The 22,944-nt window shown below is 35.0% G+C and overlaps 2 protein-coding genes and 1 pseudogene across 2 annotated transcripts; all 3 read left to right on the forward strand.

Moving 5' to 3' along the window:
• The first annotated feature begins 5,375 nt into the window (after nucleotides 1–5,375).
• On the forward strand, nucleotides 5,376–8,610 carry LOC140816622 (probable BOI-related E3 ubiquitin-protein ligase 2; annotated as a pseudogene).
• A 2,149-nt stretch (nucleotides 8,611–10,759) lies between these two features.
• LOC140816696 (protein ROOT INITIATION DEFECTIVE 3-like) lies at nucleotides 10,760–15,343 on the forward strand. Its single transcript, XM_073176103.1, is given in 10 exon segments — nucleotides 10,760–11,073; nucleotides 11,710–11,769; nucleotides 11,771–11,824; nucleotides 12,683–12,816; nucleotides 12,895–13,042; nucleotides 13,209–13,393; nucleotides 13,768–13,895; nucleotides 14,395–14,423; nucleotides 14,425–14,646; nucleotides 14,996–15,343. Coding segments are annotated over 10 exon segments (1,353 nt in total). The 5' UTR covers nucleotides 10,760–10,857; the 3' UTR covers nucleotides 15,173–15,343.
• Nucleotides 15,344–18,854: 3,511 nt separating this feature from the next.
• Nucleotides 18,855–19,859, forward strand: LOC140817129 (transcription factor HEC1-like). The gene has a single exon (XM_073176733.1). The coding sequence runs from the start codon at nucleotides 19,038–19,040 to the stop codon at nucleotides 19,779–19,781; it is 744 nt and encodes a 247-aa protein (XP_073032834.1). The 5' UTR covers nucleotides 18,855–19,037; the 3' UTR covers nucleotides 19,782–19,859.
• Nucleotides 19,860–22,944: the final 3,085 nt, after the last annotated feature.

Here is a 22,944-nt window from a genome sequence, read left to right on the forward strand (position 1 = left end):
ATGTTTTGGTTATAGGTATAGATTAATATTAATAATTAATTAAATCTATAAATTAATTAAAGGTTTAAAAAACAAATCACAATTCTAATGAGGACTTAAAAGACAAATGTTTTGATTATAGGTATAGATTAATATTAATAATTAATTAAAATCTATAAATTAGTGAAGAGCTTAAAAGATAAATCACAATTCTAAAAATATTGGCTTTTATACCGGTAATAGATATATGATTTCATTTATATTGCTGAAAAAAAAGATGTATCCATTACAGCTTCTTTGTCATCAACATTCATAAAGACAATCCATGTAGCAACTAATTTTGCGACTCAAGTTTATGAACTTAATTAAACCAGCTATCATAACATTCAGGATTACCCAACCATGGGTTCGGATGAGACTCGTCCGTGACGGTCAACCTTAAGCCACACCCTGTTGCAACAAAAATTCAAAATCGTGTGCGCCTCTTCATGGATAACTACAACCGTCACCAAAGGGTTGTCTTGTTCGATTACAGCCTTCGCATTTCGTGCCTCCACACCCACTAGCTCAGGCCACGTTACTTTGTGATCTGCGGAAGCAAAGAGATTTCATATTCGATACTATCTCATTTATCATTTTCAGCAATCGATTTAAATAAATAATTGTATACATTTGAAAATATATTAAAACATTGCCATATAGATTTTTATAACAATGAATAAAATTTAATCAGGAGATACAGTAGATGATCGGAGAGAAGAGAATAGAGAAGCTTCTTTACCGAGTCCACAACATCTAGGATCCATGCAACCAAAGTCGGCGCAAGGTGGATATAAGGTATGCGGCTAGTTGCCATTGATTCTCGTTAAATTCCAAGGCAAACCAAATTTCTCGCTTTCTTAATTTATGAAGCTCTAGCGTACGCCAGTTGTATTTATAGTTTTTAAAAAATAGGTGGAGTGGCATTTTATATGTGTAACTCACGTAGTCAACTCACCAAATTAACCAGATTATACAAAGTATAGAGAATCTCATTTTTCCATTTCCTCTATATATTGCAATCTAGTCAAAATTTACACTACTCATTTTATTGCTAAGCAAAATTAATGATATAGACCACAATCTAGTCAAACAAAAGATAACATCATATTCGATTTCGGAAATATTTGTGCAACGAAACACATAATTCTTGATATTTTATATATATTTAATTTTACATTTATAAATATTTTATCGATGAATAAATTTTTTAATAGAGTAAGAAAAGAAATGTCATAATATAAAGACAAAAATTTATGTAAGACGGTTTCATGAATCATATTTTGTTAGACAGATCTCTTATTTGGGTCATCCATGTGAATATCGGTTGGATTGACTCGTCTTACATATAAAGATTCATGATAACGTCTTACAAAAGGCCTACTCAAAAAGCACACGTATATATCTATCAAATTTTTTATCCCGGATAAATTCCACTCGGGATGTCAGAGTTGGTCCCAAAATTCGGCCAATAATCACGCGATTCTCAAATTTTTAATATGAGCTTTTTATATGAATAATAAACCATTGATTGAGCCTCACACCCCGAAACGAGGTCGATAGATGTGGCTGGCAATCAACGTCAGCCTCACGAAGTTTACGTGTTTACAATTAATTCGCTGTATTTGAAGTTGAGGAAATTATCGCAATCAAGCGGTAATTTTTTTGTTGTATAAAAAAAGAAAGATGCAAGAGTAAATTATAATCCACTAGTTTCATTAACTCACCTGTGAAATGTTTTTATTTTTTAATAAACGGTAAATATCCACCGGTAGATGAGATCCTACTCATGTGAGCACTATCATCACTTCATTCCAACGAGTAAGATCTTACCACATATACAATTTCAAAAGAAAAAATAGGTCCTATATATGCATGAGCAAATCTTGACCATCCATCTTATCATGGGGCAATGCCCAAATTGGATGAGATGAAATAAACTGGATCCAACTAACATGACAAAGTCGATTTTTTTTAATATAGTAAAAAAAAACCCAAAGCAAAATTAGAACAACAAATTATTTCAACATAATTATGATTTATCTAATAATTTATTGCACATTATTTTGTAAATATTAGATAAATTGTGTGCATGCCCAAATATTGTGTTAGTAAACAAAGGTTGCATACGCATAAGTGGATAACATAAGAACTTTCTGTGATTATTGGGAGAAAATCACGATGTAATACTTATATTTATGCACTAAAATTATTTCGATTCCTGGATATCTCACTATAATATTTTCTGTTCCTAAACTTTTGAAAGCACAATATATTTAGTCCTTACTAATGTTAAAAGTTAAAGATAATAGGAAGGAATATTTTTATATAATATAACTAACTTAAATGATGTTACAAAATCTTATAATCTAGATGTCTTATTTTAAAATTAAGCTATTAATATATTTTTCACGGATATTTAATTATGAAACGTGTTAACTTTGTCCATGTTTACAATAAAAAATAATACTTTTGATGTAAAAAAATAATATTTTATATTACTGAACCAAATATAATATCGATCCCACAAAAACACTCAATTGAGATAGACAAAAACTTCAACTTGAGATCGTCTTATCAGAGTTTTTGTGATATTGTTTGCGTGGAATTTTGTTCGGCTCTCATGTACAATTATCATCAAATTTATAAAAAGACAACATTTAGGGAGATGTCCGTGGAAACCTCTCTTGAAGAAAACATGCATACTATCTAAACATCGATTTATAGTTTGGTTAATAACACATGGTAAACTTTTTACTCAGGACAGACAATTGTATGTGATTAACAAACGTTATATGCTTTGCAATCTCGGAGATGAATCTGTCCAGCACTCGTACTTTGGCTGCCCTAGTGGTATTTGGAACGACATCCGTGAGAGGTTGAGAACGAGGAAGATCATGGGATCAACATCGGTAGTCTTACGGGCGTACAAAATGATCTATCGGGGTAATTTGACATTGGCCAGAATGAGATGCAATGCATTTGCTGCTACGACATACCAAGTATGAAGCTTAAGAAACCGAGCATGAGAATGAGATTCCAAATTTGAAGCAGGCCATTAATGTGGGGACCCGGACGCTAATCAAGTTCTTAATCATAATTGGGACTAATTAATCAATTATAAAACAGGGTCTAATTTTTTTTTTTAAAATGCGGAATATAGTGAAATCAAACTAATATACAACTCAGTATAAAAGAAAGTACAAGTCCTGTACCGTCTACAAATCAGTAAAACTAAGGTTCAACATCTAAATATCAAGTGTCAAAACCCTATATACATCCAAGTCCGGAGCCTCCACTCTAATCACGATCTCTCCTCATCTCCTGGACCCTGATTCTGTCCCACATGTTGTCATGTACACATACAGACAAGACAACAGCCGGATAACTCCGATGAGAATAAATCCCAGTATAAATCAACGAAACATGCAATCATATAAACAAATATAAAGCATATAATCAAGTAACAGTAATATGTATCAAAATCTGAAACATAATTACAATTCCACAATTCATACTAGACTCAATTCTAGTCTAGGGATCCCGGTTTCCAAATGTGGTATTCCTATATCGAATTCCGTAATAGAAGGAACTCCGTTCCTATTACTCGATATAACCAAATATGGTGTTCCTATATCGAATTCCGTAATAGAAGAATTCCAATTCCTATTACTCGATATAACCAAACATTTGGTGTCCTGACCTATCCGTCATGGACTGTAGCTCTATCGCTAATATCATTATCTTGAGACGTCGTGCAATGTTCCCGTGGCGATTCCACCACTATCAGGAACTTCTGTCACAAGATAACTCATCTGATACCTGCTATCTATAATTCCAGAGAACAAGTACATCAGTCAAATCAATGTAAATATCAATGCAATAAAGTAAAGTATGTGATTTAGGGAAACTCAAGTCTAATCCGACTCAAGTCGATCTCCCAATACCACATTGACTTATACCTTTCTTTCGTCGGTTTCTGGCTCAGTCGAAGTCCTGAACTCACAGTCTGTCTGGCAATGACAATATCAATAATCTCATGTCAATATACCTTTCAAATCAATAACAATCTGATCAATCTTGATTTAATTCAAAATCAACGGCATAACGGTACAATTTCAATATCCCCGTCAATACCAAATCCTCAGATCACAGTTACAATCCATAACGCATATCCAATCCAATCCGTAATCCAATCACAATTCAAATCTGTCTGGTATAACTCAATATACCCTAAAAATTCATAGCAATTCCATAATCAGTCCGTTTCTTAATCTGACTTCGATTCTATGATGTCTAATATGTCAAGAACAACATATATGAGTTCCATTCAATTCTGACAATATCATAATTTCAAAGCATGTCAAAACGTAGTAAACTTACGTCCAGTTGTAGCCTACGTCGCTAGGAACTCGGTACCGAAGTCGGATTACAATTCAGACGGACGGATTTCTCAGAAAAGACGTAAGGATTCTCAGAAAAGACGTAAGGATAATGCAACGATATATATATATATATATATATATATATATATATATATATATATATATATATATATCACGTTTGCATGTTGAAGAAACGTGGCTTGTTTTCGTACAATTCAGGCGGCGCTCGAGCGGTCAAAAACTACCGTTCGGGCGCCGAACAATCTGTCCAAGTACTCAGCTGGTCATGCACTAGCGCTCGGGCGGTCATATCCTACCGCTTGGGCGCCACATCTTCTATCCAAGATGTTTTCCTATTGAACTTTGGCGCTCGGGCGGTCATTTCTTACCGCTCGGGCGCCACCAGTTCTGTCCAACAATTTTGCCCTTCATGCATAATCTTATTTCATGTCCCGATTAATCCTTTCGTAATCATATCAATTTATAAATCAATAATTACAGATTACTAGGATTAAATTTCCGGACATTACAATTAAGAAGATCATAATACATATATTTAATTGTTTTCTTAGCGCTAATGATGCACTTTATTGTATGTATTTATGATATTAATTAATGCATTATGCTTTTTGAATTTCAGTATAGTTGTATTGTAAACATATTTTTACCTATTTAATGGAATATTATTTGAGTGGGTCTCACGTGAACCGTCTCACGGATACTAATCAGTGAGACGGGTCAATCCTATCCATATTCACAATAAAAAGTAATAATCTTAGCATAAAAAATTATATTTTTTCATGGATGATCCAAATAAGAGATCCGTCTCACAAATTCGACCCGTGAAATCGTCACACACAAATTTTGCCTTATTATTTTCATTAAAATAAAAATAAAAATAAAAAGGCAACATTTACATATTAACCAATTTTTTTTTTTAAAAAAAAAATCTACAAACGAACAAAATCGAGAAGTCTTCGAGATTTGAAGTTGTCGTTAGCAGATAAAAGAGAGTTTATTTTGGATTCTCCCAAACAGACCCTTCCCATCGTTTCTCCTCGCTATGGCCTGCAGCCATGGCTTCTCTCTCTCAAAATAAATTCCAACAATTCCTTCAACACCCACAACAATCATAACCCCACAGGTGACTGATATTTTTGAAACGCAATCCCAATATTTCTTTTAATTTTGTTATCTGGTTTCTAGATCCTTTTTTGTTTTGGTTGTATACCGCAGAATTTTCTGTTGATTTAATCCTGTTTTTCGTTTCCTTTTGCAGTGATTTGTATAACAATAGCATGGAGGGTCAGATTTCGCAGCAAGTGACCTACTTTAACCCCCCTAATCTCCTTGAACACCACCCCCCTTACATCCCTCCCTGTATTGTCTCTGATATTTGTCTAACATCTATTCGTTCCTGAAATTTGAGCTTTTTTCTACCCTAACGGCACTTTCTCTCCTTTTTTCAGTTCAAGTTCAAGGTTTGGCTCCTGGCCCGGTTCAAGAAGAAATCGGGCTCGATTTACAGTGGAATTTCGAGATAGAGCCCCAGAAAAAGAGGCCCAAAGAACAAGTGTTCCTGGAGAACAGTAATGATTATAATAAGAACAATAGTAACTCCCAGATATCATCTGTGGATTTGTTGCAAACCCGATCGGTGTCAACTGGGCTCGGGCTTTCGTTGGACAACAATCGATTGGGTTCTTCGGGTGACTCGGCTTTGATTGGGCTTGTTGGGGATGATATAGAACGCGAGCTGCAGAGACAGGATGTGGAGTTTGAGAGATATGTTAAACTTCAGGTAGGATATAATGGCTCTTAATATTTAGTTGTTAGTTTTTTTCTGAGGAATCTCTATTCGTCTCTTTGTTTTTTCAATTGTGATTGAAGTATTTGATTATTGTATGATTTTTTTTTTCTTCTCATTATATTTTGTTTGTTTTTTCCTTGCGAGTCTTTTACAGTGTCTTGAGGAAGAAAATTGGCAACTTTGACATATTATGCATGAATGTTGAAAATATAGTCTCAAGTAACGTCATGGTATTTAAAAACATATGTGTTCTGTGCTAAGGTTACAGATCGTCTGCTCAGTCATTGCTCCTCAACACAAACAGAGATTCCATAAAGTACGCGTCTTAACCATAAAGCTTAGCCCACGCTTTGGGTTGCTTTGAACGTCTAATGCTTATGCCACTCTTAAGCCCGGCTTAAATGTGGTGATAGTAAATAAATTATCTGAATGTTAGATAATAGCATTTATACTTGAGTTTGAGTAGTATTTATTTTATTGTTATTTAATAGTCTGCAAAAAACACGGAGTTGTGTATGATGAAATTTTCTTTGAATGTGTAGATTATAGGATATATAATAAAGAGTGTGCCACACTTTGCGTCTTGGAAATAAGCTTCACCATTTGATGCTCTTTAGTATGTCTCGACTCTCGTGCTTCAAATAACTATGACTTATCTTAGTTCATATGATGAATACCGATTGTTAGTCATTTTTGTTTTAATTGATTTTCTCCTGTTCTTGGTGATATCTTCGACCTCACCTTGTGTGACATTTATTATAGGTTAACATTGACTTCGTTAAAAGATTCCATACTGGAAAATGTATGTGCCTATTATTTATTCGGCTATGTAAACTCCTTTTTAAGCTAGATAGAAAATCCCAGTTTAAGATTGTCATTGAAATTAGCAAAGCAGAGTAGGTTCTTATACTTTATTTACCATGCCTCGACGCAACAAAACTTCACGTGTTTGTCCAAACCTTTGCAAAATGGATGACATTTCTGGCATGACAATTGTCCCTTACCTGGTCAGAAAACAGTGAATCAATGTCATTATTTTTTAATTTTTTTATCTTGTATAATCTCAGTTGCCCTTCTGTTGTGAGGTGAGGACTCCTACTTGTGAGGTGGGGGAGGAAAGTGTGTTTGAGGGGTTTGTAAATAGCCTGTGGCCACCATTGGTTTAATCACTTTGGGCTGCTGACTAAGCCAATTCAGCGGTTGCTCATATTTTTGGTTATTGAGGCATATATAGTTCATGTGCTTATGTATCTAGGCGTGCGAGTTTTAGTTTTGCTCAATGATTTTCTGGTAAAGGTAAGGTTTATTAGATTAATTTTTGAAGACTCCTATAATCAAATTGCTAATATTCTCAAAGCATTTTTCTTATAACTCCTACTCTGAACTTCACGAATTATTATAAATATTATATTTTCAATTTTTCATTGAGAAAGGAACTGAATTCTAAATAACCAGGATGAATTTATCATTCATCTTAAAAAAGTGAGCAAATATACATTTCTTGATAAGCAAATAATCACTTTAAAACATTTGCTTTTTGAAAAGCTTTGATATCCAACACTAAGTCTATATGAGACATTGAGAATCATGTCCACTGTTTATGCTACTATTTTAGCCCATTTCATTTAACTCTGGTTTTGGCATTAATAAATTTTGATTGTTTACTTATGGCAATAGGGTGATCGTCTGAGGCAAGAGATTTTACAGAAGTTTCAAGCTACCCAATTGCAGACCTTCTCATATGTCGAGCAAAAGGTCCTACAGAAACTCCGGGTGAAGGAAACTGAGGTGGAAGATGTCAACAAGAAGAACATGGAGCTTGAGTTGCGAATGGAACAGCTTGCTTTGGAGGTTAATACCTGGCAACAACGTGCAAAGTACAATGAGAACATGATCAACACCCTCAAGTTTAGTCTGCAACACGTTTACGAACAAAGCCGAGACAGTAAAGAAGGTTGTGGAGACAGCGAAGTAGATGACACAGCCTCTTGCTGCAATGGTCAGTCCGGTTAACTTTTGCCATTTTTTCAAGGATAGCAATGAAATGAAGGAGTTGATGATGTGTAAGCTTTGTCGCGTTAAAGAAGTGTGCATGCTTCTTTTACCTTGTAAGCATCTGTGCCTGTGTAAAGATTGTGAAAGTAAATTGAATGTTTGCCCCTTGTGTCACTCCTCCAAGTATATAGGAATGGAGGTTTATGTGTAATTCGATGTAGCATTGTGTTGGATACATTGGTCGACCGTTTCTATAGTAGTAGGACTGGTTCTCAGCTAGTAAGGAAAGTTGACTTGTGTGTGGTCGTTCTACATGCTCAGGACCCTGAATCACTTTGTCGAACCATCTGACGGGTTTATTATAAATCTTATTTCAAGTTAACTTTCAACAATTTTATCTCATTGGCTTCTCAATGAGCAGGTGTACGTTTTTTTATGGGCATTGAACTCGGGATCTGTAATCTGTCATAACGAGCTGCCTTTATGTGATTTGAACAAGAATCTTGAAGACTTAGCAGTTCGAGACAGAGAGGCATTAGGCAGGCCTAGCCCAATATCAGTTACTATGTTAGCTGCTGGTAAATAATAATACAGCTTTGATGTATTTTGTTAGCAAGAAAAATGGACGCCAGTGGTGGGTGCCTAATCTCGCATGTAATGAAATGGGATGGACTGTCCCAAAATTCCATATTGCAATTCAATTGATGAATTTGCATATATTTTCAGTATGTCAAAGATTTGTGACAACATATTCGATCATAACGTAAATATATACAACATATATATACCATGAAATATTGAAGTGGATATCACAATATTACTATATAGCATGCACTCCATTAATGATCCGGTGTAAATATGGGGCTCCAATTGTAATCATGAAAATTCCCTTTGCTTTTTCTTCGCATAATATTTATCGTCCACAGTATATAAAAAGAAGAGAAACAAGAGAAAAAAGAATGGTGTTATTGTAATATTCTAAGGCATATACAAAAAAAGGGATCAAATAGCGACGGTTTTATTCATCAAATAGCGACGGTTTTATTCATCCGTCTCCAATTTGCGACGTATAGCGACGGTTTGTGACAAAACTGTCGGTGCATATAATAAGCGACGGTTTATTAAAACCGTCGCTTTTGTAGCCAAGGTTTATATCTATATTTAAGCCGTCGCCGATCTATTCCGGCGACGGTTATAAAAAACCGTCGCCGATAAATCGACGACGGGTTTTGAAAAACCGTCGCTATTTGCGACGGTCAATGGTCTAACCGTCGGAAACAGCGACGGTTTTCTCGTAGCCCGTCGCTATGATTCTATATATACCTATGTTCCCGAACATTTTTCTTAATCGATTTTCGCCTATCTCTCTGGTAGTAACGAATCTCTATAAATTTTTTGAAGTTTCGTCTTTTTATTTTGTACTAACTATTTCTTATTTATTTTGTAGATTTGTTATTCGATGCTATTTTTCAGCGTTACGTGGAAGCGAGCATATCTTCGCGTAACAACAGGTTTTAAAGTTTTTTGTTTTTTTTTTTTACAGAGAATTTAATACACGATTTATGTAAAAATAAATAAAAATATTTATTTTATTTTAATTTCTACCTAATAGGATTCTTAAATAAAAATTATCATATCTAATAGAAGGGATATTTTACCCTTTTAAAAAATTATTTATCAAAGGTCGTTTTTTAAAAATGTTCCAAACATGGGATAATAAGGATAATTATTTATCAATCCTTTCTTTTCCCATATATCAAACTATGACTAAAAGTTTTAGATAGCTCGAAAAAATTAATTTTTCATTCATTGGTGTTATTAAATTTATTTGAAGGAATAGCTTAATTTTTTATTAGGAAAAGATGAAATTTTAGGTTTTTGAATAGATTAAGAAAGGGGGAGAATACCAAATTTAAGATGCTTTACGAAGAGAGCGTTTGAATGTTGCTTCACAGCTCAATTTTTTTTCAAGTTGGGAAGACAAAAGGGGAAAAATTTGTATGGATATATAGCTGGTTAACTTAGGGAGTTTTTGCAATCAATAAAAAAAATATTCTTTGATTTTGGCTTAAAATAACCAGTTTTTTAATTTTTTTTATATTTTTATTTTATATATGCAGCTTCTATTGATTTCGACTTAATTATGTGATATAGAATGGATTCATTTGGAAGAAAAATATTCTTTCTTCTTTGTACAAATGTATTTTTGTATAATATATAATTAAGAAAAACATTTATTAGTTATTAATTTTAATTTGATTAATAAATAAATAAAATAATAATATATATAACGTTTACCAATAATAAGAAATAACATTTATTAGTTATTAATTTTAATTTGATTAATAAATAAATAAAATAATAATGTATATAACGTTTACCAATAATAACATGGATTTGAAATTAATGAGTTATAGTAAGAAAATGGTGAAATATTAGAAAATAGGTAATTTGATAATGATATTTCAATTGGAAATAAATATATAATAAATCATATTTTTTGGGATCGTTTTTGGACTTGAACAATTCAGTAGGCCCGTATAGAGAAAAATTGCCCAATCCATTAATTCAACATAGGCCCAAATTTTAAGATACTAATAGTCCAAACCACTTGTATGACAGCAGTTGCCAGTTAGCCTAAACCCTACGATGGAAGCCCCTGAAATCTTGATAGCGTCATCATCGGCGGACGCCGACATAAGCTGTTGGAACCTCTGCAGCGGCGAGGAGCTCCGACGGTTCCATTCATGCTCTTCTCCGCCTCACGGTCTCGTCAACGTAGCCGGCCGCTTTCTTGCCTCGTCCCAACTACGAAAATCTAAGCACTCTTCTTCTGGCTCCATCCTTTATTGGTCCTGGAACAAGGTAATTTTGTTTAATTTGCCCCACAAATATATGGCGCAGGTGTGGCTATAAATATTTTGGTATCACTTAAGTCTGGTGTGTCCTGCACATGGTTCGCTGAACGGTCACCCACGATTCCTGTTCCATTGATAGTTCATGGAACTGTCGCCATTACCTTCCTTGATGTCTTCAATTTTTTTAAAACCAGACATTTTGGATTTTTTTAAAACCATTATAATATTTTTTAGAAAAAAAAGCAGAAAATTTTGGGGGTGGAAGTAAAGATCAGTTAGCAATGATCACGACCATCCGTTCGGTTCGCAATGGTCGAAAACTTGGATATATTTGCTAAAAAAACTTGGATATGTGGCGCTATTTCCAGCGAGGCGTCAATATTTTTTATTTTGATTATTGCTTGCACTGGATGCTGATCAAAATTACCACCTCTGATTTAGTTTGTTTCATATTTTTTGGAAGTAATGAACTTAGAACTACTTTGATGAATCTATTGGTGCAAACATGAGTGTGCTAAATAAAGGTACTTGATTCAGTTTTCAAACGGCTCTATTGGCATTTTTGTTGGAAGATGTATTTTTGTAATATTGTTAATTCGGAAAACGTGGATAAAAATTTATTTAAGTTGCTTTGAGTTTGCAGCCACAGGTAGAAGCCCGTAGCATCCTTGCAGAACCCATTGCGCCACTTGTCTCAAATAGTCGAGGGAACTTATATTGCTGGAGGAGGTCTTTCAGGCGATATCTACATTTGGGAGGTGAATATAATCTAGTATTCCATATGATGCCTTTTTAAATTGCTTAAATGATTTCTGTTGCGTAGCTGCTTGGTTTTTACTCTGTTTCATGCTTTATGTTATGCTATATCATTGAGTAAGTGATTATCTACAAGTTGAATAAACCTGTCTAATTAGCTTCACTTTATAATACATTTGGTGGTTATTTTTTTTATTTTTGTTCTTTTAGCTCCATGAGATGCTACCACATCTACTAAGTAGGATGAACTCCTAGGTAAGCATGCGATTGGGCTGTGAATAAGACTTAAAATGCATGATTGGTATAAGGAAGAGAGTTAGTCTTTCTAAAAACAATAGAGAGCAGAATATCTGGCCTTTGATAACAAAGAGAACACTCAAGCTCTCAGAATAGAAACTGCTACTACAAAAAAAACAAGGAATATAGAAACTGGTAAAAAAGAAGGAGAACAAAACAGGTGCCAACTTGCAAAAGTTAATTTTTATAATGTAGACTATAAATTTTGCGGCAGTGAAAAGTGCCACGAGGGGTAGTTGGCAAATTGTCTGATTCTTAATTGTCGGACCATGAAGGGAGTTTGCAACTTGGCTGATTTCTAGTTGGCCATATAGCATAATTTAAACTTGACTGCTTTACAATGGTTAGGTCATGAAGGGAAATTCAATATTTACTATTACAGAGTGCATAGGATGTGGGAACGAAAATCTACATTTTGTACCTTGAAATATAGCGCAATTTTTGCTTGATGTGAAATCTAACATCTTGCTATTCTTAAATATATTTGCATCAATTGTGCGTTGTGAGCTGAGACATGAAGATTCATAGGGTAATGTTTTTAAATTTTATGATTCGATTTGTAGATTGCGACTGGGAAATTGCTGAAGAAGTGGCATGCTCATTACAGGGCTGTCACTTGCCTGGTATTCAATGATGACCAATCCCTCTTGATTTCAGGGGCAGAGGATGGATGTGTTCGGGTGTGGTCACTTTTCTTGTATGTTCTAGGTCCCTATGTGTAATTTTGTTATAATGCTGCAGAAAATAAATATTCGATGGAAGTTCTCGATTTTAGGATATTTGATGATGTGAGGAGAGAAGAGGCGAGATATCTGTATGAGTACAGCTTTCACGAGCATTCTTTGAAAGTGACCGACATTAAGACTGGACATGGAGGGTGTAATGCCATCATCGTGTCGGCTTCTGAGGACCGTACATGCAAGGTTCTTTTCTTCACTCTCTGTTTGCCAATTTGTTCGATGTACTCGTGCCTTAAAAAAGACAAACGTGTGTTCATCTCTTTTCACTTATATGATGCCACCTTTCTTACCTTGTACCTTACCCTTTTTCATTTTGATAAAGATAATGTCATCCCTTGTTCTATCACAGATATGGAGCTTATATGAAGGGAAACTATTAACAGATATAGTCTTCCCTTCCATAATTGACACTATTGTCTTGGGACCTAGAGAAACAGTATTTTATGCTGGTGGCAGGGATGGCAAAATTTATATTGCCGGATTAAATTCTCCTGGTACCCCCAACAACAGCCTTGTTTCATTGACTGAGCATAGGTTGGTTATATTTCAAATTTACACACGTTTCAATTTAATGACAAATTTGATTGTTGGAACTTGTAACCCTTAATGATTTATTCCTTTCCCACCATATTTAATGAAATATTTCTGATATACATTGACCTGCAATTCATTTCATTATCAAAATCTCTTTGAGGCTACGAGCATCTTATTCTACAATATATGGAGGGTTTATGGTAAATCCTCCATTGGTTGCATGTCATGGAAATAATATGGCAAGAACATAAGCTAATGCATGTGTTTATATTTCAATTTATACTTTCTATTAACTACTTTGCATATTTTACTTTCGTGGGTCTTCTGTTTCATTTTTAACCTGTCCTGAAAGTGAATTGCGATCTGTACGACAGTAAAGCTGTAACATGCTTGGCTGTTAGTGCTGATGGACTTCTATTAGTTTCTGGATCAGAGGATGGCTTGATTCGAGTTTGGGATACTAGAACTCGAAATATCGTTCGTGTTTTCAGACACACAAAAGGTATTTTTTATGATGCATGTTCTTTAAATTGACTACTTCGTAATTTGTACACTTTTTAATTACTCGACTCAATTATTTTTTTAACTTGACAAATTTCGCTGCTCCACTTGATGTATCTAAGATTGATGTATTTGTGTTAGGATTTATGTATGTCAGTCATGAGTTGTTTCTAATAGTTGCTTTTAACTTTTGGAATCCTGTGAAAACTATATAAAAGCCACTGTCATGCTTCCATACTTACTGATGATGGATGCTTGGTTAAGTACATTGATGAATAACCAATGCGAGCTGGTTGTGAGCATTTTCTGAACAGATGACTGTTTTAACTGGGTGTTATATAGTTGCAGTAATCGTATTATAGTTTATGTCATTTCATCAGAACTCTATTTCCTATGTTGTCAATCTTAAATTTTCATCCTTTTAACCAGTTGAAAGTTCTTTCATTTTATTAGGTTGTATAGGCATTAAACTTGTTTTCTCTGTTCTTGGCCTTGTGCAGGTACAGTTAATAATGTTCTCGTCACCAGACATGTCGCAGTCTGTATTTTCTCAGACGTCTAAAAAGTCAGGAGATACAACACCAAAAGGGCACAGCTTCCTTTTTCCACCCCCACTACAAAAGTATGCTAGTACGCCAGAGGAAAATGCCCATGTTGATGTTTATCTAAGTCCTCATGACAATTCTGACCAATTCTTAGACTTGTCGTACATTAGCGTTCAAACGATGGAGAATCAAATCAAAGAACTAGAGGTTTGGATTTCTCTTGATGGAAGTTTCCTCTTTATTGTTTGATTTAACATCTAATTTATGTCTTTTTATGAGGACAGTGCATTTAGGTTAAGAAATTGAATTGATGTATTCTGCTTGATTTTTACATATCTATGATGTAGTTTAGTTTGGATCAATTTATATTCTGAGAGGAAAGCATTTGATCATATTTAGTTTAGTTTGGATTCTGTGTATCATGAAATTTTTGGTTTCTAATTACATTTCCTCATATGTTCTTCTCGCTGTGTAATATAGCAAGCATATGTTATTGAAATGAAATGCAGAGGTAAAGACCACTCTGACATTTCTCGCTTTTGTTTCCCTGTTGCAGCGACAAGGTTCTTCAGTGGCATCTGAAGTCGAATTAGAAAGGCTGAAAAGTGAACAAGAACGATCTGCTCAAATGATTCAGCAGTGGGAGAGAATGTACAAGAAGCTACATCAGTTTTGTGTTGAAGAGATTTGGGATGGTAGTCTCACTGAAGGTGCCAGAAGTCGTGAGCTATGAACTGATTTTTTCTGTCGACTTTGTTAATAATTAGGTACGTATCAATCGTAGCTATGTGTTTATTAACTCAAAAGTTCCAAGTTCACCATGATCTTGTATCACGTTTTCTCATTTTTGGAGTGCATGATGGCACATTTTAGAGTTCTTTGCACAATTATGGTGGTTTTGTTTTGGGGTTGTATTTTGGACTGTGACTGTAGAGCCATTGAAATACTGTCATCAGTCGTCCAAAGTTGACTTTGTTGCTGCATAAATGGCATTGTTAATGGGGTGGGAAATTTAATCTATATTTAGTGTCCATCTGTTAAAAAATATAATGAACTGGCAGCTTTATAGGATGCTGTATAATCTTGTATTTGAAAGTCAAAACAAGAAAGATTTGGGTCAGGACTTGCGATGAAATAATCATAGGATTCAAATTTTTGCTTTGATCTTATACTAAATAGTCATATTTGTTTGCAATTAGGTTGATGTAAAATATCGCTTTCTAAACTGCCTCTGATAAGGACATAAGGTTAAAGGTTCAAAGTAATTTCTTAGCTGTCAGGGTTTCAGATTTGTAGAAGAACTTGTAGACAATGCTTGATTAGTATTCATAATCTGCGAGAACATGCTAGAAGGTATCAATCAAAGTATATTAGAAGTTTCCATCTCTTTGGTACACCTGAAAATTGCTCAATTCTTTTTCCATGAAAATGAGAGATCAATAACTCAAACCAATTAACAACCATTGTACATTCTGAATGTCACACTGTTGATCATTTGTGCAATTTGGTCCCAAGTCCATCGAATATGCCATCCTCTAGCATGAGTTCACTTGAAAAACTTACTTCGTATCAATACATATTAAAGCAACTTGCAAACTAAAACAATAAAATACTTCAAAAACCGATCGAAGAAAGAAAGACACATGGGAAAAAGGGACCACTTTGTGATTGAAATATGGTAATAAATTTCGGTCTGCGATTTCCAACGAGAGAAGAAGAGTGTAGGATGTGAGAAATATGTGTTGTATAATCCTAACGTGGAAGTAAAATCGAAATGATATCACTCAGTTTTAAATAGTTACAAAGTGGGGGAGAGAAGATAAGGTGATAATGCAAAGTAGCATCCTTTGAACCTCTTCTTATTCGCGTCTTGCTCAATAAAATACTCTTCTTTAATTAAAAATTAATTTTTTTTTTAATTTTCAAAGAAACGATGGTTGTACCTCATGCTTTAGAGTTTGGACAGTGATTTGGGATTTTATATTGTGTTTTGTATTGGGTTGCAGAAAAGGAAAAGACCAACATGCATCTGCCTTAAGAAACACATGTTTGTTGCATTAATTAATTAATTCATTTATTTCTCTCTATCCTTCGCTCCCACCGCCTCCGCAAATTTGCAACTGCCTCGATGAGTCAAAAGAAACATAAATATAATTTATCTTCTTTTTTGTTAAAAAAATGGATGTTCAAATTGTACCAAAATTTTAATGAGAAAAACAGAAAAAAAAAATGTCATTTGAAGGTTACTTTTTACGAGAAAAAAATTACATTATAAACAAAATATTTTATATAAAAAAATATTACGCCCGTAAAATTTAAAACTATTTTGAAGCCTTTCCATCAATTTACCCTCATAAATTGTGTGAATTCAACCAACTTGGACAAGAATGGAATGTTTATATTATGTCGCGGGCTTTCTCGATTTCATATTTTATTTTGAGTGAGTCTCATGTGAGACCGTCTCACGGATCATAATCCGTGAGACGGGTCAACCCTACCCATATTCACAATAAAAAGTGATACTTTTAGCATAAAAAGTGATACTTTTTCATGGGTGACCCAAATAAGATATCCGTCTCACAAATATGACCCGTGAGACCGTCTCACACAAGTTTTTGCCTTTTATTTTTATATTTGAAGAGATAAGATTCTGTAGCACGAGCCAAAAATATATTGCACCTACTAATAATAGTAGCATATTTTATTTTTGCTCGTCAATGGAAGTGATGTAGGATCATCACAAATCATAGAATTCACGACATCGGGGAAAAAAATTAAAAAAATGTTCATATTTATTTAACCATCACATTATTATAATAATAATGATAGTAAATATATTTCTTACATAAAATAAATAATACTTTATATTTCATGTTTTTGGGTTTATTCTATTAATTAATTCAAAGGTCATAATGGCCTAAACGATATAGTTTGGTGGTGAGATCGATATATCGTTTTACATTCGGTTCCTCTCCCAAAGGATCATCGTCCTAAGTTATTACCACTATTCATTATGCATGCACCCGTTATTTCATGTCCCTATCAATGTCAAAATACATACATACATACATACATATATATATATATATATATATATTTAATGTTCGAATTATTAGTAATTAATTGTGTGTGGTAATTAACAATTACTTCATTAATCACACTTTCGATTCGATGAATTTATTATATTTTTAAATAATTTAAAATTCGGTTTGTTATTTCCAACATTGGTCTCAGTATGCAAACATGCAAGTGATCTAGATAGGCTGGAAGGTGTGTTAAAGGCTTAAGTCGGAAGTCCGTTGGCTATAGTCTAACAGCACATGGAACAGTGGGTGCAGTCATAAACCTGATCAATCCACATCGAAGAGCGTGCCATGTTTGAACAATGCATGTATTTTGTCGAGGCGGGGGTATTTTTTTTTTTTAAATGAAAAGTATATAAATTTTATTTTAAACTTATAAAACAGAAGATGTCGGACGTAACAAATAATTTTCATATTATATATGTCGATATATGTAATATCAAGTTGAAGAGTATATATTTGGTCTCATGGAATGAATGAATGGTAATTGGTAAGTAGTGGTTTTCATCTCTTCGTATGGTTTTGCAACGGGATCTAACTGTCGACCACATACAGATTACATCTCTGCCATCGGTACAGTGTGCCAAATTCTTGTTGATGTATACTCTGTTACATCTACATCACTTCCATTCTAATTGGTTTTAAAATGTCAAATATAATTCACGTATTTTTATAAAAATTCCAGTGGTAAACTTTAAGTAATTCTCCCTCGATTAAATTCTTGAGTTTTATACCATGGAAGAAAAAAAAACATAATCATACTAGCCGTATGCCATGCAACCGTACTTTTTCAAAGGAGATCAGTACTGAGCAAAATTAAATTAAATTAAACGATATCCAATCCGAACAACTGAACCTAATCTGATTTTAATCAATTGAGTCCAAATAAATAAAACCAACCCGATATATAATTTGGATCCATCGTTTTATTCAAATAAAAGAAGTTAAAATTAACGCTCCAATTCCATTTGACATCTCTCGTGATATTATAGGTTCGCCTAGTTTTTTTTTTATAAGTCACTTTGTGCTTGAAATTCTATTACATGTGCAAATATATACAGTCATGTAACGTAGCCACAATATAGAAGATTAATCAATTAGAAAATGAAATAAATTTAAAAAATTATAAAGAAAAAGTACACCAGTCACCAACTTTATGATAAACGACATTATTTACAACATAAAATTAAATTATCCCAAGTAGAAAAGCTAAATACTATTAAAATGTAGTACCACTTGTTATATATATATACCTTTCCCACTGGCTCAGTTAGCCTGTTCCCAATAATCACTATTTTATTCCCTCTTCTCCCTTGGCTGCAACATCTCTTCTCGAAAAATCTAATTATTCTGCTTCACCTACGATTCCTGCTGCATTTTTCTGATAAATCACTCAGTTTTCTCCGCCTTAATTTGCACGCTTACTTTTCTCCGAATAACCCGTCTTTTTTCTCCTTTTGGTCAGCTCATTTTTTGGCGATATTTGTACATACAAAGGAACTGAAGCCACCAGCTATGGACGCTGAGTTCTTGAAATCTTCTGTTGAAGATCAGATGGAAATGATGCTGATGCAAATGGACACACTCCCGGATTTTTCCGGGGCGTATGAGATCCCACTGATGGAATTCTGCAATCACCACGAAACTAGCAGTTTAGGAATCACAAGCAATAATTGTGATTCTGCTCTTGATAACCTACACATGAATTCACCTGCTTTCATGAATCTGCAGCCCGGAAATTCTTCATGTTCCGGCGGGTTTCATCAAGAATCATTGTCTATGTTGCCGTTCCTGCAGCACAATTCAAGCTGCGAATGGAGATGGGAAATGGAGGAATTTTCCGGAGAAGCTGGGGATTCGCAGAAACGTAATTCGATGGCTGCGATACGTGAAATGATATTCAGAATCGCGGCGATGCAGCCTGTTCATATCGACCCCGAGTCCGTGAAGCCACCGAAGAGGAAGAATGTGAAGATATCGACGGACCCACAAAGCGTGGCGGCGCGCCACCGCCGGGAGAGGATAAGTGAGCGGATTAGGATTCTTCAGATACTTGTACCGGGAGGAACTAAGATGGATACTGCTTCTATGCTTGATGAGGCCGTTCATTACGTTAAATTCTTGAAGAACCAAGTGCAGAATCTTGAAAGGGTGGCGGCGAATAGGCCAGCCCCCGCCGCTGCCGGTGTTGGATTCCCGGTGCCAATGTCCGGTGGAAATTACTCTCCGGTTCCTGATAAGGGTTATCACCGGTCATGAATGCCTCCCTGCAGTGTGCAGCATCTGCAAGATTCTCGATTTAGAGAGATTTATGGAGAGTAGTTTCTTAATTTTCTCTTTTTTTTTTCAGTGTAAAAGTGCTTTAAATTATTGCTTAATTGGTGCCTTGGTGGTTTTGGAAAGCAAAGATGGTTATCATTTCCAAATAATGCCATGCACGCGTATTTTCTTGGGAATTGACCGAAGATTGGGAATAATTCTAGCAAGCGGATTAGGTCAAGTTATAGTAAATGGACGTACAGTCCAAGTATCGATCCCACAGAGACTATTATTTAATTACTAAGAGTTTATTATTTTATTTAATCTAGGCGAACAATAAAGAGTGATTATTTTGTAAAATGTAACGAATTAAATTAAACCAAATTATGCTAAATTAATGACTAAGAGCAAATTTCAGAGAAGCTTGGAACTTGGGGATTTTCAAATTTAAATAAAATGACCGGGACACATAACGGTAACAAACTCAGATTTTATCACGCACTGGAACAATTTAACCACAGATTATTCGCTGTCACGATGCAATTCTCTAATTTAATTATAAATCTATTTCTAGAATTTATAATCCTATTTTCATTTAACAGTCCAATTATTTCTAATTGAATTTAATTAAACAAAAACGCATTTATCAACGAAGAATTACAGCTGTCGCTTAAAATCGCACACTGAAACCGAATACTATTTCTAGTCGGTTTAACCGCGTGTTGATTAATATTTTTGAAGCTAAATTTAACCAATTCTCTTTCGAGTCAAGATTAAACAACAAACATGCAAATAATTGGCCAAATTAAAAGCACGAAATTTATTCAAATATTAATCAATAACATAGAACAAATTTATAAATCAAACACTTCAATGAATAACAAAAATCAATCGTTTGTTCCTATCGTGGTCCCGATCACAAAAGAAAACTACTCCATAAATTCAAAACTAAAATCAAATTTAATAATTGAATTCATGAATAAAACTAAGAAATTAAAAGAGACGAGAAAATCTCAGCGATGGCGCGCAGATCTGCGTGTGCAGCGCGTTGGTTTCTCCCTCGATTTTCTCCCCGAGCCGTTGCCTTCTTCAACAAATCTGAAATCTCCTCTTTTTCGCTTAGAAGTCGGCTGCTCTCTCAGAAATTCAACAACCCCTCTTTTGTTCCTCGTTTTTGGGTTTTATTTCTTTCCAGATTACGAGCAAATCTTTTCCAAAATCTCGATCTGATATTGCCCACACGGACCCCGTGCCTGCATCCGGAGAGGGGTCCGTGTAGGCTCTGGACTTTTCTTTCTCGAAAATGGCTGACACGGACCCTGTGCAGGGGTCCGTCTGGAGGTCCGTCCACATACTGTAAGTTGGGTTCTCGGGTGATAAGGGACACGGACCCCGTGCAGGGGTCCGTCAAGGGGTCCGTCGAGGCTCTGTAAATTGCATCTTGGCAACTGAATGGCACGGACCTGTCTCCGGGGTCCGTGCCCAGGTCCGTGTCTCTTCGGCAAAATTCTTCTTTTGTGGTTGAATGACACGGACCCTTACACGGGATCCGTGTAAGGGTCTGTGTATTGGTTCATGCTTTCTTCCTATTCTTCCGGTTATTTCTGACGTGGCATTGCAGAGTTTGACATTTCTTTCACTTCTTTGGCTTTCCTCCTCTTTTGGTCAAACCTACAATCAGCCAAAATGAAACGAAATAAGCGCAAAACTCGGAATAAAAATGCCAAATAAGCACGAATACGATAAAATAAAATCCCTAAAATGCTATATAATTCGTGCTTATCAACTCCCCCACACTTAACCCTTGTTCGTCCTCGAACAAATCAGACAAAGATAAGGATGAGAAATATTTCAGATTCAGAACTCAAGTACCACAATCAAAACTTCTCAATTTGTCAAAATCGTTCACCCCCGGTCAAAAGATTACGCTTCGCAAATCACAAGATTCGTTTTCGTTGCAATTTAAAAATCTAACAGTCACCAGTAAAGATCAACGGAACAAGATGTGTGTAGTGTGCATGTCAGACTCGTACTCATCAACAGTTACTTGGTTTTAGGATCACTTCTTTTTGTTTGTTATCGAACCGCCCCATATGCTTGACTTTCGTACCCCTCTCTACTAAATGTTGAACGACGACGACTAGGTTAATAGGTCTTTTTAAGCTTATAACGTAAGGCCACGGTTCACGGCTACAAAAGAAGGCGTGGGAATCAAAGGTGAGAGAACATAAAAAATTAATCCTGTCGCACATTCACTTAACTTTTGACTCATCACCAACTACTGCATTTTCATCATTTTTAGAGCCCCCTTCGTTTCCTTTCTTTACCATTATCCATCAACTTTCACCCACAGATTTTTCGGGTGTTTTCAATACTACACACTTTCTTCCCTTTTCTTTTCTTTCTGTTTCTCTATTCTTTCTTTTTTTTTTTTTTTTTTTTTTTTGAATAAAGATTCATTGACTCCTTCACACATATTTCTTCAACCCATTGGGGTATTTCAACCGTTTCAATGTGTACAGGAAGTTTATTTATCTCACAAGTGGGTAGGGAAAAGTGTATAGGCTAAACTCCAGGTAGTTGATGTGGGACTTTGAATAAATTACGAATGGGGGCTAATCGTGTGTCATAGACACACACCATTCGATTTTTGTAGGCTCAAAAAGGGTTACTAGAGACAATAACTGATGTATCGGTTAGGCTTGAAAGGCTCAAACGGTCCAAAGATCGCCTAAATCATCCCTAAGTCACCATCGTTCGTATTTTCGCTTCGAGGGCTAATCAGACAAGTTCTAGGGACCGTTGTTCGATATATCTATTTTTTTTTTTTTTTTTTTTTAAGTTCACCTTACACCGATTTACCGTTAATGAACAAAAATCTGACCACGTGCATAGAATGAAATGTTGATACAGAACTAGTTAATGTCTGACTCTCTCCTTGAAACTACGACTCATCTCATTCAATACTAGGCGTGAAACGATTTCCCGGGTGATCCAAAATCTAACAAATTAATCAGAATATCAAGTTAAACAGGAGTTCGTTGTCTAAAAATAATCTCATCCTACGTGAAAAGTGCTGTTAAGTGGTGTGCAACGATGTGAAATTAAACTGACCTACCCCCACACTTTGAAATCGACACTGCCCTCAGTGTAAAACAGGTAA

Source organism: Primulina eburnea, chromosome 16 (genome assembly GCF_022965805.1).
Source record: "Primulina eburnea isolate SZY01 chromosome 16, ASM2296580v1, whole genome shotgun sequence".
Classification (NCBI taxonomy): Eukaryota; Viridiplantae; Streptophyta; class Magnoliopsida; order Lamiales; family Gesneriaceae; genus Primulina; species Primulina eburnea.

Bases quoted from the DNA above. Each gene is read 5' to 3' on its own strand.
- LOC140817129 (XM_073176733.1), top strand. From the start codon at position 19,038: ATGGACGCTGAGTTCTTGAAATCTTCTGTTGAAGATCAGATGGAAATG.